This window comes from Palaemon carinicauda, chromosome 8 (genome assembly GCF_036898095.1).
Source record: "Palaemon carinicauda isolate YSFRI2023 chromosome 8, ASM3689809v2, whole genome shotgun sequence".
Taxonomy (NCBI): Eukaryota; Metazoa; Arthropoda; class Malacostraca; order Decapoda; family Palaemonidae; genus Palaemon; species Palaemon carinicauda.
In genome coordinates, this window is record NC_090732.1 from 13,920,583 (window position 1) to 13,938,082 (window position 17,500).

A 17,500-nucleotide genomic window follows, 5' to 3' on the forward strand; every position below is an offset into this window, starting at 1 on the left:
CATTGACTTAAAAGAGTGATATTAAGGTCACCAACCAGTAAAAGATAATAACAAAGTAAGGTAAAATTACGGTCGCCTGTATTTTACTGAAATGCGGTCGAGAACAGTATATTTTTACGGAGATTTTCCAATTAGAATTACGTTTTTTTCTAACAGTGTAGCATATCGTCATCATCATCATCATCATCATTGTTATCATCATCATCATCATCTCCTCCCACGCCTATTGACGTAAAGAGACTCGGTTAGAATTCGCCAGTCGTCTCTATCTTGAGCTTTTAAATCAATACTTCTCCATTCATCATCTCCAACTTCACTTTTCATAGACATCAGCCATGTACTGTAGGTCCGGGTCTTCCAACTCTTCTATACTCAATTTTTTTTTTAATGAGGCGCTTTTGCACTGATTCGCAGCGTACCCTTTTAGTTCGGAAAATTTTCCTGCTATCTGATTGGTTAGAATTATCTTGTCCAGCCAATCAGCGAGCAGAAAACTTTGCAGGGACAAATCTGCCTCACTAAAAAGAATTGACTATAGTGTCTTGCAGAGTCCAGTAAAACGTTTGGTGAACTATTCTCTTTTGGGGAGTGCGAAGAGCATGCACAAACTATCTCCGTCTCAAATTAGCATGTATCATAATAATACTTAGCCTTTAAGGATTATCTCAATATGAATTTATTTAATTTTTTGTCTTTCATAATATGGTAGATTTTGAAAAGTAAAGTGGCCAGCTGAACTCTGGAAAGTTCAGGAACGTTATTTAACCTGATCTAACTCCATTCCAATGTGATACGTAAGATTATTGAATCGATATAATTTGGAAAGAATCCGCTCTCCTTTTAATCCAATCATCTTCAGAGAATTAATCCTAATTGCCTTTTTTAATGATTACGTTGATTAAGATAATTTTACCTTTTTGAAGCAAATTCCTTCACAAATTTTTGCTCTATTGATTATATGGACAAAATTTGACTAGAAGTAGATATATGAATCAATTGCATTTTGCTAAACTTTTTAGAATCTTAGAAATTTATGATAAACCAAAGCAGCTCAGATGCATCAAATCATCATATTTATATTAATATAGAAATGAGGATAGCATAAGAGTTCAGTTTACAACGAAATAAAAGCAATCCCTTTTGAAGATAGGGCATAAACCTTATGTTTATGTGTGTGTATATATGTATATATATATATATATATATATATATATATATATATATATATATATATATATATATATATATATATATACTGTATATATATAAACATATTATGTATGTGTGTACATATATATTTATATATATATGTATATATATGTGTGTGTATATATATATGTAGATATATGTATATATATATATATATATATATATATATATATATATATATATATATATATATATATATATATATGCATATACATATACATATACATTTACATATATTGTATTTCGAATTTTTATTTGTCCCTGAAGCTTACATTTCTAACTAAATTTATAACGGTGATTCTTTGAAAAAGATACTTTGCCATAAAAAAAAAAAAGGGTTATTTTACACTCAACCCCTCTCATTCATTGAATTGTTTAGCAAATTATTTCCTCAAAGTATCGGTTGTAGGAAAGGTTAGTAGACGTCTAAATTGGTTTTGAATTTTGAGGTCTATTCCTACAAATACAGTAATTCTATTTTCTTTTGACCAGAGGTTTTACAAAAAAAAAAAAAAAAATGTTACCGTAATAGTAAATGTACTGAAAATCCATATATGATCGAATAAACACATGCATAGTTAAAAAACATATAAAAAAAAATAGCTAAAACTAAATCGCTTCGGTTATTACCAAAATTATTTCCTCAAGTTTTGAATAAAATTATGAAAAGGCGTTTGATCTCTTAACTGAAATTTGATGCAGTTAATGAAATGGCATACAACAAGAAAATTATCGCAATATATTACAATATCTTGATGGTAATTAAGATGTAATATCAAGATGGGTAACCTTTTAGAGCTTTAAAACTTTAGTGCTTCAAGTCTTTCGAGACCCGCAGATGAAAAGTTGACATAAACGTGAGAGACAGTGAGAAAGAAAAGTGAAGATAAAGGAAAGGCTGTTGATGGAGAAGACTTACCTGTATATTCCCAAAATCTGCACGTTGATATAATCATTAACAGCATATTGATCTCATGCTAAGACAATCTATACATAAAAAATTCAGAAATAGATTATAATCATAATGAAAATTTCTGCGTTTGCAGTATTAGAATAAAATTGTAAAGAGAAAAATTCTTGATTTAAAATTATCCAATGCTGAATTATGAAAAGAACAATGACTATCTGCAAATTTAATTTTCGTAAATCGTCTTTTACTGAAAGGCAGTTTATTCAATGTTGGTTTTATTACATTGCAACATATGATTACACAAAAAAAAAAAAAAAATAATAATAATCGTCCAGAGCGTTTACCCAGCACAACACCCAACCCTTGTATTACTGATTACTGTTTGGATGCTTATCAAGTTCCATTTCCACACAAAGCATTTTGAAGCTCTCTCTCTCTCTCTCTCTCTCTCTCTCTCTCTCTCTCTCTCTCTCTCTCTCTCTCTCTCTCTCTCTCTCTCTCTCTCTCTTTTTTTTTTTTTTTACTACGGGATAAATTATTCCAAATCTTCTAGTAAAGTTGTCGTGAAGAAAAATGAGGTTGGTAAAGTTAGAAAAGTTATTCAAATCGTTTGTAAACGGATGGAATCAGAATCGAAATTGAAAAATCGTGATCTGTAATATTTAATGTGAGTAGGACGATGTGGTTAATAGGTATTAGTTTTCCATTTTATCAGGATATGAGGATATAACATGTTTGTCAGAAATTCGGGGCACGTGAGACTACCTATATCATTCTAAAATTTGATTCTGAAATTTTATGATAATGGGGGTAAAATTGTGTTAAGATGAGAGAGTATAGTATACGAGACAAACATGTGCTATCTTAGTGTCAATGTCTGAGACATGGTCATATTGAAAAGGAAAAAAAAAAAATATGTCGTAATTTATTGAAAATCAGCTGCTAACCACGAACGAAAGAAAGCACTTCGGATTCCGTCTATGTATCTACAATTTAGGACAGAAAGAAAAATTTCTGTCAAATGTGTCAACCGTTTAGAAAGGAAGAAAAATCTCTGTCAAATGTATCAATCTTTTAGGACAGAAAAGGAATATCCGGACTCTAGTTTCATTTAAGTTGGATGTAGAAATAAAGTATTCGCTACTATTAATCATGAAAATAGATGTTATTATTTACAATCGTGTTAGTTACGAATATAACATAGCGTATTAGAGATTATAAATGAGGTCTCTTTCTGTGTAGTTAAAGTAATTAATTGCTAGCATGACTGGTTGTTATGCGTTTACAAGTACTTTGAATTAGAAACATTATTACCGTCCGTCGTTATAATTTTATTGTCATCATCATCATTTCCTCTTACGCCTATTGACGGAAAGGGCCTCGGTAAGATTTTGCCAGTTATCTCTATCTTGGGATTTTAAATACGTTTCCATTCATCATCTCCTACTTCACGTTTCATTGATCTTAGCCACTCTTCTAGTGCCTTGTAGAGCCCAGTTGAAAGTTTGGTGAACTAACCTCTTTTGGGGAGTACGAAGAGCATTTGATTTTGGGTTGAAAAATCAAAATCGATTATGAAATACAGTTTATTGGGTATTTATAAATAAGTTTTCTAAAAAGAAAAAAAAATAGACAATCCAGCGGACTGGTTTGTGAGAAAACGTGACCTGATAAGGAAACTAAAATGAAAGCAGGGTCCGGTTAAAGTTTTCGAAACCATTATTATTATTATTATTATTATTATTATTATTATTATTATTATTATTACTTGCTAAGCTACAACCCTAATTGGAAAAGCAGGAGGATACAAGCCCAGTGGTTCCAACAGGGAAAATAGCCCAGTGAGGAAAGAAAAAGGAAAAATAAAATATTTTAAGAACAGTAACAGCCTTAAAATAAGCATCTCCTATATAAACTATAAAAACTTTAAGAAAACGAGAGGAAGAAAAATGAGATAGAATAGTGTGCCCGAGTGTACCCTCAAGCAAGAAAACTCTAACCCAAGAGAGTGGAAGACCATGGTACAGAGGCTATGGCACTACTCAAGACTAGAGAACAATTATTTGATTTTGGAGTGTCCTTCTCCTAAAAGAGCTGCTTACCATAGCTAAAGAGTCTCTTCTACCCTTACCAAGATGAAAGTGGCCTTTGAACAATTACAGTGCAGTAACCCCTTGGGTGAGGAAGAATTGTTAGGTAATTTCAGTGTTTTCGTGCGTATGAGGACAGGAGAATATGTAAAGAATAGTCCAGACTACTCGGTGTGTGTGTGTAGGCAAAGGGCAAATGAACCGTAACCAGAGAGAAGGATCCAAAGTACTGTCTGGCCAATCGAAGGACCTCAAAACTCTATAGCAGTAGTATCTCAATATCTGACTAAGGGAATCCTGTTTCTAATGTAAATTATTTGTGACTACTGGTAATCAGCATAGTCACCAGTTAATTCTAATTAACCATAACCACAGCTTATTAAGATGAAAAACATTTGCATTCACGATTTATAATACGCAAGGTTCCTTTATCTTACTCATACAATTCAAATCATTTTTATTAGTATTCAGTATCAGTAAACTTTGGTTATTTCCTCATCCAGAGCTTAGTAATGGCTCGATTTCGACCTGTGTTTTCATAAATCTCTAACTTAATATTTCGTATCAATAGGGCCATATCTCTGGCACTAAAAGAAAGTTTGCAAATGATATCTGTCAAGTATGTCTTACGAATCACATCAATATCCAATTTTTAAGGATATGTGCAGCCTCACTTATTGCAAGGCTCTGAAATAAGTTTTTTTTAATACTGTAGATAATAGATTCTTATCAACTAAGGCATTAACAACATAGCCATTCTTATAATAAACGATAGCAATTATAGAATTATTTCGATCAGTCATAAAAGGCTATATGTTGGGATCTAAGCATATCTTAAGGGTTAAAGGAAGATGAAACCTCCAAATGAATTTTCCTCACATAAACAAATATACATTTTTTTTTTTTTTACAAAATTATATGTTAAAGGAACGCATGGTTTCTGTTTTCTAAACATGGATTATTTGAAACGAGGTCACAATATTCATCTCCCCCCAAAAGATTTATGGTCTAGATAACTCTACGGCAGTTTCTCTGCCAAACTCCAGTCACCTGTTGCAACCATGAGGCCCAATTTTGGTGAAAATTCCGTAAAAGTCCACACGTAATTTTTAGCCTTACCCTACTAGCAAAACATAACTTTGTAAAGGCAATGAATTAACTAAAAATTGGAGGTACAAGCTAATAAAGTACTCGCTATATACTGTACTTTATACGACGGCACACCCCTACTTTTCTGTATTACAATAAATCCCGGTTTGATACTGATATTTCTATGACACGCGTTCTCTCTCTCTCTCTCTCTCTCTCTCTAAAAAAAAAAGGAAAGCATGACTGAGGCAGTATTCATTTTTTTTTATTCTTTTATCTAACTAAATGGTTTTATGAAACCAATACAACTTGCATCCTGACGAAGGCATATTTCATCTGCGTCTTCTTATACATTTACATTGAATGACAGTGATATCCAAGATGTCTGGCGGATATTCGTCCCGTCTAAGAAATTCCCCGGAATAAGACATAACGACCGGGACGTTCAGGGGAGGAGGGGGAGAAGGAGGTATCCGGAATTGCAATGGCTAAAGGAGCCGGCGGGGGAATTGGAATCAGTGCTCCTAGGGGGCTGGTTACTAATCTGGATTTGAGAGGAAGTTGCCTAATTGGTAAAGGACAAGGATGCAAAGGAGAGGGGAGACAGGGAACGAAGGAGCGCGGCTCAGCGCGGAAGACGAAAAGGAGCAGAATGAGGAAATGAGCTACGAAAGGAACAGGAATGGCGGGGGAAAAAAAGGGCATTTAGATGATATTATACCTCCATGAAAAAGAAATCTGAGAGAGAGAGAGAGAGAGAGAGAGAGAGAGAGAGAGAGAGAGAGAGAGAGAGAGAGAGAGATGATAAACCACATGAACAAAAGCTGTAAACAAGATGATGAAGATTACGATAGAATATTCAAAAGAGAGAGAGAGAGAGAGAGAGAGAGAGAGAGAGAGAGAGAGAGAGAGAGAGATAGAGAGAGAGAGAGAGAGAGAGAGAGAATAAACCGCAAGGACAAAAGCTGTAAACAAGATGATGAAGATTACGGTAGAATATTCAAGAGAGAGAGAGAGAGAGAGAGAGAGAGAGAGAGAGAGAGAGAGAGAGAGAGAGAGAGAGAATAAACCACATGAACAAAAGCTCTAAACAGTACGATGGAGATTACGATAGAACAGGAAATAAAAGATGAAAAGATAAAATCAGAGTGAATGAAGGCCCTATGAACACTAAAAGCCACGTGAATGAAAGGAAGAAATGATTGAGAAAAGATAAAAGAGTGATCCACTTGGGAAATATGACCATAATCACTAATTAGTCTTGAGAAGGGGGTTGGGGGTATCTTGAATTGTTGTTATATTAAAGAATGGGTTTAGTACGGACAAAGAGCGCTGGAAACAATGCCTGAATCATTTGAATGAAAACTGCATACAAAGACCTACCTGTTGCCATGAAATTAAGACTACAATGAACTTATGTAAATATGATTCATTATTCACAACAATGATGAAATCAATTTTCCTTGACATCTTGTGTAGGTAGTAGGTTGGCCAGGGCACCTTTGAGTTATTGGGTCCTTTGACTGGCCAGACAGTACTACATTGGATCCCTTTCTTTAGTTACGGCTCATTTTTTCTTTGACTACACATACACCGAATAGTCTGACCTATTCTTTCCAAATTCTCCTCTGTCTTCATAACACTTGACAACACTGAGATTACCAAACAATTCTTCTTCACCGAAGGGTTAACTACTGCTCTGTAATTGTTCAGTGGCCACTTTCCTCTTGATAAGGGTAGAAGAGACTCTTTAGTTAGGGTAAGCAGCTCTTCTAGGAGAAGGACACTCTAAAATCAAACCATTGTTCTCTAGTCTTGGGTAGTACCATAGCCCCTGTGCCATATTCTTCCCCCGTCTTGGGTTAGAGTTCCCTTGCTTGACGGTACACTCGGGCGCACGATTCTATCTTATTTCTCTTTCTCTTGCTTTTCAAAGGTATCATAGCTTATATAGCAAGTATTTATTTTTATGTTACGGGTCTTAAGATATTCTATTTGTCCTTGTTTCCGTTCCTCACTGGCCTATTTTTCCTGTTGGAGCCCCTTGGCTTATAGCATCGTGCTTTTCCAACTAGGGTTGTAGCTTAGCAACTAATAATAATAATAATAATAATGATAATAATAATAATAATAATAATAATAATGTAGCCTCTGTACCTTGGTCTTCCGCTGTCTTGGGGTAGAGTTCTCTTGCTTGAGTGTACACTCGGGCAAACGGTTCTGTCTTATTTCTCTTCCGCTTATTTTTAAAAAAAATTTATAGTTTATTTATGAAAGATTTATTTTAGTGTTGTTACTGTTCTTAAAATATTTCATTTTATTAATCACTTCTGTTGTAGATTATTTATTCCCTCACTGGGCTATTTTCCCAGTTGGAGCCCTTGGACTTATAGTATTCTGCTTTTCCAACTTAGTTGTAGTTTATCAAGTAATAATAATGATAATAATAATAATAATAATAATAATATTTTTGGCTAACTTGTTCTTTAATGCGTAACTATATTTAAACACTATACTTATAATCATTTTTTTTTCTCAAAATGGGTATGATATCTAAAATACATTTATAAAATGGTAAAAAAAAATTTTACTGCCTACTTTTTCCCTAACTTCACGATATGAAATGTTTTCGTGGTATTTAAAACAACAGTTATTATTTTGATAAGTATTGCGAGTTTAATTCGTTATTATAATTTTCTGCGGCGTCAATGACCTTAGATGTCAGGATGCCTGAAAACTTTAAATCATTCATTCATTATTATAATTTTCTTCTACAGCGTCATCTGATAATGTTAACTAAATCTTATGATAACTGCAATCGTCACAGAGATTTATGGCCTAACATTTTTAAATTCCATTAACATATTTTTATTAAATCTTGAACTTTCGTCGCTGGCCAAAAATATGAGTATGGAAGCAATTGCGCTTAAAGGATTAAAGGCCGCTCATGAATGCCAGAGACAAGGGACAGTGACAGTGCCCTATCAAGCAGGACAAAGCCCTAGAGACTTACCATATATACATATGATCAGCGCCCAAGCCCCCTCTTCACCCAAGCTAGGACCAAGTAGGGCCAGGCAATGGCTGCTAATGACTCAGCAGATTGACCTATAGGCTCCCCCCCAACCCCTCATCGTTAACTCACAAGGATGGTGAGGTTGCTGCGACCAAGGAACTAACGAGTTTGTAGGGGACTCGAACCCCAGTCTGGCGTTCACCAGGCAATGACGCTACCAACAAGCCACCACAATTGATAGTACATGTCGAAGTCATGACACCTAGAGGGATAGATATATAATAGTTCAGTACTGATTGGATCAAACAATTTTTGAGCCAATTGACTGCAAATTATTCTAGTGACCAATGATCCTCTTATGACCTTTGAAATAATTCGTCTCATGTCCTTTTTTCATGGTTTAGTAGTGCAATTGCTTCCTTGATAATTATTATTCCTAATTTATCTTAAGATCAAATAAAAAGGCGGCGTCAATGACCTTAGATGTCAGGATGCCTGAAAACTTTAAATCAATCAATCAAAGAAAAAGGATAAAAAAAACCTTGAGTAGGAATCTTTTAAAATGGGTGAGTAGCCAAATCTCAATTACTTGACTATTTGGAAACTAATGGATGTGCTGAAGAAAGAGGAAGCTGTGAGCACAAACGAGAAAAATAGATGGCCTAAACACTATCCTTTTCTCCTGCCAAGAAATACGAATGTCTGTAATCACCTTAATTGCACTCTATAGTCTTCATAACTAATCAAGTTTTTATATAAATTGGTAATATTCATGCTTTTAATGTTTAAACTTTTAAAGCGCAGTATTCATTTAATTAAATTCATTGTAATTAATTGAAAAAAAAATGTGTATTAAATATGTATTAAATTAGAAATCACATATGATTTTAGCGATGTATTACAAGGGAAACATGCAAATGCCCAAGTACGGCAATGGCTAGACCGGATCGGACAGGGTCAGTTATCCGGAAGCCAATTGTCCTGTCAGACTTCAACTTGTATTTCACTACTTGAAAAGTGAGACCATGAAAATTAATCCAATAACTCTCCTGACTCACCTTTTTAGATCCATTTCTCCTCTCCTTTTCTTTATTGTCTATGCTTTCTCTTGTCATTTGAATTATCTACGTGATTTTTTTCTTCTGTATTTTCACTGTTAAAATAAACCGTAATTTCAATCGGAAATTCTCCGTAAAAAATATACTGTTCTTATGCGTATTTCAGTAAAATACAGGCGACCGTAATTTTGCATATTTTTTTATTATCATTACGGGTTGGTGACAGTGATGTCACTCCTTTACGTCAATATATCCGGTTTTAAAACGGCAAATGCCTGGCAACATTTATTCCAGGATTTTTACCGTTTTTTTACGGCAAATTTTGAACAGTGTATGTTCTTTATTTCTACATTCTCCTCTTGTCTTATATTCCATTAACTTCTCTCTGTTCGTACATCAGATCTTATAGAGCCATATGTTTTCTCTACATAATTATTAAACCAATTGTGTTCAAAATTAGTCAGTTTTTCTGTTGACTTTGCCCCAATTATCTATATAATTAGTGGGTTGATTGTTTGATTATTATTATTTCCTGAGAATGCTTGTTTGTTCATTATTATTTTCATTATCAATATTCTTGTTCTTAGGAAAGAGGTTATATTACAGAATAACTCCTCCGTAACTTATAAAAGAAATTCAAAATCATGGCTTATAATTAGTATGTTCTTTCCCTTTCTTATCGTTCATTCTATATACACCTTTTTTTCTAAAGTATGCATAAAATGCATTGCCTTGCATATCCTTCTATACAATTTCAATCATAAACTAAGAAGTTTAAGGAAGATGAAGAGACAAACATCAAAGCCAGTCACTTTTATACAACGAAGACTCACTCATGAATTCGGGGAACAGAGTTGGAAAAAAAGGAAAAATAAAAAAGTGATAAAAGAGACACACGCCCACCAACCATGAGGACTGCTATAATTTTGTGCAAATCCTAACAAAGATAAATATTTCCAATTACGTCAGGGGAGGGGACTGGGGCTTGGGAAGAGGCACGCCCACGAAAGAGGAGATAATGGAAAAATAAATGTGAAATATGAGTCAGTATGGACGGAAGTAGGACGAGGTCTGTATGGTAAGTATCAGAGATGATTCCAAGTCTCTCCTTGGCCTCGACTAACTTATTTTGACAATTAGGATAAAATTCAGCACCAATGATTCTTAACAACCAGGAACTCATTAATCGTATTATCCCAATTAAATGGATATTATGAACTTTTTTCTCCCTCGGAAGGGAAATGAGGAGGAGGGGCCGGTGAGTTGCGTAGAGGGGGAATTCTCAGGACGTGGTTCACGTTATGGAGGACAATAGGACGAGAGAGAGAGAGAGAGAGAGAGAGAGAGAGAGAGAGAGAGAGAGAGAGAGAGAGAGAGAGAAAATGTAATTTTTCCATATTCCATAATATGTAATATTCTCAAACAACATGAAATAATTTTTCAGAGAAGGGATCAGATATAATAAGCAATATTAGAGAAGCGGAGTCTCCTGGCAATATAATTAGATATGTTGTCATCTCTCTCACTCCAGACTCTTCTCTCTTCTTTTTTTGGTCATAATATCTTAGGTGTTAAAAGGCGGCAAAGCTCTGCGTGTGGTCGCTTACTCTAAAGAACCTCCTCTCGACATTTTCAGAGATTTTCATCCAATATTTTCTAAGCGCTACGTTCCACCTCTCTTAAAAGTAAAGTAAATTTATTTTATATTGAATTTTTGTTTCCCTGTTTGAATGTATACTTCCATGTATATCTACGTTAATATGTATGTCATTATATACACGTATGTTATTGTTTACAATGTATGAATAAGCCAAATGTATATGTGCCAGCGAATGCATGAAGTCACGTGGTTCAGAAGGTTCCTTGAACGAAAGAAAGAAAAAAAACTGGATAAAGATGTTCCATTTAAGCGGTGGTTCACTTTACCCCCTAATTGGTGACTCTATTTCCTCCTTGCCCATTGAGGGGCAGTCGTCTGTTAGGGAAGCCTAAGTCACGCGCATTCTGAATCTCTAAAATCTCCCCTCACATATAAACTACAAGGAATAAACGAGGGGAAAAGAGGGCTAGACGGTTTTGCCACGTCTTTTTGCATCCTTTGGGTTATTGTTTTAGCCACATTTCCTGGTGGCACAAAAAGCTAATTTACAAGTCTTCTGTAATAAGAGACTAATTTACAAGTCCTCTGTACAAGAGGCTAATTTACAAGTCTTCTGTAACAAGAAGCTAATTTACAAGTCTTCTGTAACAAGAAGCTAATTTACAAGTCTTCTGTAACAAGAAGCTAATTTACAAGTCTTCTGTAACAAGAAGCTAATTTACAATTCCTCTGTAACAAGCAGCTAATTTACAAGTCTTCTGTAACAAGAAGCTAATTTATAAGTCATCTGTAACAAGAAGCTAATTTACAAGTCTTCTGTAACAAGAAGCTAATTTACAAGTCTTCTGTAACAAGAAGCTAATTTACAAGTCTTCTGTAACAAGAAGCTAATTTACAAGTCTTCTGTAACAAGAAGCTAATTTACAAGTCTTCTGTAACAAGAAGCTAATTTACAATTCCTCTGTAACAAGCAGCTAATTTACAAGTCCTCTGTACAAGAGGCTAATTTACAAGTCTTCTGTAATAAGAGGCTAATTTACAAGTCCTCTGTAACAAGAAGCTAATTTACAAGTCTTCTGTAACAAGAAGCTAATTTACAAGTCTTCTGTAACAAGAAGCTAATTTACAAGTCTTCTGTAACAAGAAGCTAATTTACTAATCTTCTGTAACAAGAAGCTAATTTACAAGTCTTCTGTAACAAGAAGCTAATTTACAAGTCTTTTTCTGGAATAAAAAGCAAATTTACTTTTTTCTGTATTAAGAAGAGCATTTACAAGTTTTGTTTTGCAACAAGAAAACAAATTAACAAGTTTTATTCGGCTACAAAAGACTGCCAGTCATTTGAGACTTCTGGAATCATTGTAAACGTTATAGAGGCTTTCTAAGCAAAGATGTGGTAGTGAGTTTAGCCCTCTGGAAGCGTTTTAAACGTTAAAAAAATAATTCAAGTCTTCTGTAACAGTAAGCAAATTTACGTCTTCTTCTCTAACTGAAAAAAAAAATTAGAAGTCTTTCTTTTCTCTCTAATAAGAAAAAACTTTACAAGACCGTCTTCTTTTTTAATAAGTGAACTTCAAGTAGGAAAATGATAAGATGCACAGGGCTTCTTTTATATAATGTCAAACATTTGAAGTATATTTCTAAAATGATGTTGAAACCATTTCACTATAAAGATTATTTCCCCTTGGTATTAACTATTAAGGGGTTGAAATCTCAATATCCCTGTGTCAAATCTACTATGCCAAGGAACGTATCCATTAACCACCTGTTGAACAAAAAGGGTCATTTCTAATGTCAATGAATTTGTCATTTCCAAAATCAACCTAAAGATTTCGAGTTTTGCCTCTGATAAAAGTTTTCTGTTCTTTCTCCTTCCCTCAGGTTTGGGTGGATGCTGCAACTCAGATCTTCTTCAGTTTGGGGCCAGGATTTGGTGTTCTTTTAGCATTTGCATCATACAACAAATTTCACAACAACGTTTACAAGTAAGTATTAGTTTGATTGGAGCTTTTGAGTTTTTTTTCTGCTAGATAAATCAATGTCTGTGTTATAATTCATTTTTACTTATTTGTATCTGTGTCATCAATAGAAAATTATCTGAGTCTTCAGCTCCACGTATGTCCTGTTCTAAATATAGAAACTAATGGTGGTTCTTATCAATGATGAAAATGTGTATAGATGCCTGTCTCCACCCAACCAATAACCGGACAAATCTTTCTGGTACCAGCTGGAGTTCCTGTTCTTTAAAGAACCTTATTGACAAAGCATACAATCCAAAAACCTTTATTGATGATAAATTCAGCAGAGTAAACAGTACAGAATCCTCCCATTTTCCCAGAGATGCCATGGCCACCAGCATCATCAACTGCTGCACGAGTTTCATCTCTGGCTTCGTGATCTTCTCCGTGCTGGGCTACATGAGCCACAAGAGCGGGAAGCCCATCTCGGAAGTGGTCGACGAAGGACCTGGTCTGGTCTTCGTGGTCTACCCGGAAGCCATTGCCACCATGCCTGGCTCCACCTTCTGGGCCATCATCTTCTTCATGATGCTGCTGACGCTTGGCCTGGATTCATCGGTAAGTGGATTTTATTTACAAATCATAGATGAGAAATTAAAAGTTGATATTATTCTTCTTCAATATGCGTTAAGATTAGTGAATGGCTAGGCCACATCATCTATAAAGTCCGAGTAGGCCTAAGTCTAGGAGGGGCCTATGCAACTTTTTTATTCTTTTAGTGTTACATATTAAAACTATGGATTGTGTATTCCATCTCTAATATTATTGTAATAAATTGTACGAAAGGAGATTGTGAAATTCTCTCGGGGGGGGTGGGTGGTAGGGAATGTCTAGTGGTCCAATGAAGCTCGAGGCCTAGGGGCCCTACCCTGTGTTAATATGGCTCTGGTGGACGGCACTTGAACAGGTGAAGATATCTAAATCAGTTCATAGAAAATATATTTTAGTGAATCGAAACTTTTAATGCAGGTTAAGATCTGGATATAATATCTATTGACGGACAGTGATTGTCAATCCATCAATATCAGATAATACTTGAAGCATTTTCGAGAGTATCCTACTATAATACTAAATCTCATTGTAAAGTATGTCAGAGTATTTATTATTCATCTGTAGCTCATCTATAACTTAATTAAATCCTTAATCTTGGATATTTTAGGTCTGTTTCGTATATTTTGGATACAAATTTTAGCCTTTTTCGGAAGCCCTATTACCTAGTAGTCATGTAATTTATTTCTATAAGAAATTTGCAGATATAAAGTAGAGACAAAGATGATTTAGCATGGTTACTGACGAATTGTTTTTATTTGAAATAAAAGAGGAAAGCAAACTCTCAAACACAGTAATAAATTATAATTAAACTTTAATTACCGTAATTAATTTGGTTATTAGTAATCAAATATACCATCCTCATGGTAAGGGTAGAAGAGACTCTTTAGCTATGATCAGCAGCTCTTCTAGGAGAAGGACGCTCCAAAATCAAACCATTGTTCTCTATAGTCTTGGGTAGAGCCATAGCCTCTGTACCATGGTCTTCCACTGTCTTGGGTTAGAGTTCTCTTGCTTGAGGGTACACTCGGGCACGCTGTTCTGTCTTGTTTCTCTTCCTCTTGTTTTGTAAAAGTTTTTATAGTCAGATAGGAAATATTTATTTTAATATTGTTACTCTTAAAAATCTTATTTTTCCTTGTTTCCTTTTCTCACTGTGCTATTTTCCATGTTGGAGCCCCTGGGCTTATAGCATCCTGCTTTTCCAACTAGGGTTGTAGCTTAGCAAGTAATGGTAATAATAATAATAATGATAATAATAATAATAATAATGAATACCATGATTGGTATTTTCTGATGTTTCACAACATCGGAAAGACTAAGTTACAACGAACATTAGAGCATAAATTTCCTATTTTAATTAACAGCATACATATACCGTCAAAATTGTAGTGATATAAGAGATAGTCGAAATGACACGTACCAATCCCCAGGTATGTTATGCACCGACCCGAAGCTCAAACAAAGATCACCTCGATTTGGATGTAACATTTTAAAACAGAAAAAAAAAAAAAATAGATAAACTGATGCAAATTTCCTTTTACATGGGTGCTTTTGCTAATTATTATTATTATTATTATTATTATTATTATTATTATTACTACTACTACTACTACTACTACTTGCTAAGCTACAAACCTAGTTGGAAAAGCAGTATGCTATAAGCCCACTGGCTCCAACAGGGAAAATAGTGAGGAAAGGAAATTAGAAAATAGATAAACTACAATTAATGAAGAATTAAAATATCTTAAGAAGAGTAACAACATTAAAATAAATCTTTCATATATAAATTGTATAAAATTGATGAAAAAACAAGAGTAAGAGAAATAGGATAGAATAGTGAGCCTGAGTGTAGCCTCAAGCAAGAGAACTCTAACCCTAGACAGTGCAAGGTGAAGATCAAATCGATTTCCTTTTCCAATAATGTCATCTCACTTTCTGATATGCAAAAGGACGCATTTATTCTAAACTATCAACTTCTCCATTCGTATTCATGACACTTTTACCCCCAGATTTATGGAGATTTCCTTTTACATGGGTGCTTTTGAAAATACGAAGACCTTTTAAATAGATTTGCTTTTTTAATTAAGTCACCTCACTTTCCAATATTTAAATTTATTCTTTTCACGCCTCTATTCAAAACTATCAACTTCTCCAGTGACGCATCTATTCAAAACTATCAACTTCAGTGACGCATCTAATAGAAACTATAAACTCCAGTGACGCATCTATTCAAAACCATCAACTTCTACAGTGTCGCCTCTATTCAAGGCCATGAACTTCTCCATTCTCATTCATGACATTTTCACCTCAGATTTCCTTTCCTCTCCCCCTGCAGTTTGGTGGTTCTGAAGCCGTCATCACAGCCCTGAGCGACGAGTTCCCCATCATCGGGCGAAATAGGAAGGTCTTCGTGGCCATTCTTTTCTCTGTGGATTTCATCGTGGGATTGGCTTGTTGCACGCAGGGTAAGACACAACGAGCTGGTTGGTTGGTTGGTTTTAGTTTGGACCCCGTTACAACGAAGGGAACCACGGGGCTCTTGCAAGAAGGCAATCCGTAAGTAAGGTAATCTTGTGAAAGAGTGCACGAAGACAGCCCGTAAGGTAATATTGTGAAAGAGTGCACAAAGGCAGTCCGTAAGTAAGGTAATATTGTGAAAGAGTGCACAAAGGCAGTCCGTAAGTAAGGTAATCTTGTGAAAGAGTGTACGAAGGGCAGTCCGTAAATAAGGTAATCTCGTGAAAGAGCGCACGAAGGCAACCCGTAAATAAGGTAATCTTGTGAAAAGAGCGCACAAAGACAGCACGTAAATAAGGTAATCTTGTGAAAGAGCGCACAAAGACAGCACGTAAATAAGGTAATCTTGTGAAAGAGCGCACAAAGACAGCACGTAAATAAGGTAATCTTGTGAAAAGAGCGCACAAAGACAGCACGTAAATAAGGTAATCTTGTGAAAGAGTGCACGAAGACAGCCCACAAGGTAATATTGTGAAAGAGTACACAAAGGCAGTCCGTAAGTAAGGTAATCTTGTGAAAGAGTGTACGAAGGCAGTCCGTAAATAAGGTAATCTCGTGAAAGAGCGCACGAAGGCAACCCGTAAATAAGGTAATCTTGTGAAAGAGCGCACAAAGACAGCACGTAAATAAGGTAATCTTGTGAAAGAGCGCACAAAGACAGCACGTAAATAAGGTAATCTTGTGAAAGAGCGCACAAAGACAGCACGTAAATAAGGTAATCTTGTGAAAGAGCGCACGAAGGCAGCCCGTAAAAAAGGTAATCTTGTGAAAGAACGCACAAAGACAGCACGTAAATAAGGTAATCTTGTGAAAGAGCGCACGAAGGCAGCCCGTAAAAAAGGGGAATCTTGTGAAAGAGCGCACAAAGACAGCACGTAAATAAGGTAATCTTGTGAAAGAGCGCACGAAGGCAGCCCGTAAAAAAAGGGAATCTTGTGAAAGAGCGCACAAAGACAGCACGTAAATAAGGTAATCTTGTGAAAGAGCGCACGAAGGCAGCCCGTAAAAAAGGGAATCTTGTGAAAGAACGCACAAAGACAGCACGTAAATAAGGTAATCTTGTGAAAAGAGCGCACGAAGGCAGCCCGTAAAAAAGGGAATCTTGTGAAAGAACGCACAAAGACAGCACGTAAATAAGGTAATCTTGTGAAAGAGCGCACGAAGGCAGCCCGTAAAAAAAGGGAATCTTGTGAAAGAGCGCACAAAGACAGCACGTAAATAAGGTAATCTTGTGAAAGAGCGCACGAAGGCAGCCCGTAAAAAAAGGGAATCTTGTGAAAGAACGCACAAAGACAGCACGTAAATAAGGTAATCTTGTGAAAGAGGCACGAAGGCAGCCCGTAAAAAAGGTAATCTTGTGAAAGAACGCACAAAGACAGCACGTAAATAAGGTAATCTTGTGAAAGAGCGCACGAAGGCAGCCCGTAAAAAAGGGAATCTT

General features: G+C 35.4%; 1 protein-coding gene across 2 annotated transcripts in view; it reads left to right on the forward strand.

Annotated features, from left to right (window-relative positions):
- DAT (Sodium-dependent dopamine transporter) overlaps positions 1-17,500 on the forward strand; it is a 285,224-nt gene that overhangs the window by 248,039 nt on the left and 19,685 nt on the right. For both annotated transcript variants that reach the window (XM_068378502.1, XM_068378501.1), the window contains exons 8-10: positions 12,854-12,957; positions 13,311-13,548; positions 15,878-16,003. In XM_068378502.1, the coding sequence (XP_068234603.1) occupies positions 12,854-12,957; positions 13,311-13,548; positions 15,878-16,003 (468 nt within the window). The remainder of the gene's footprint in view (positions 1-12,853; positions 12,958-13,310; positions 13,549-15,877; positions 16,004-17,500) is intronic.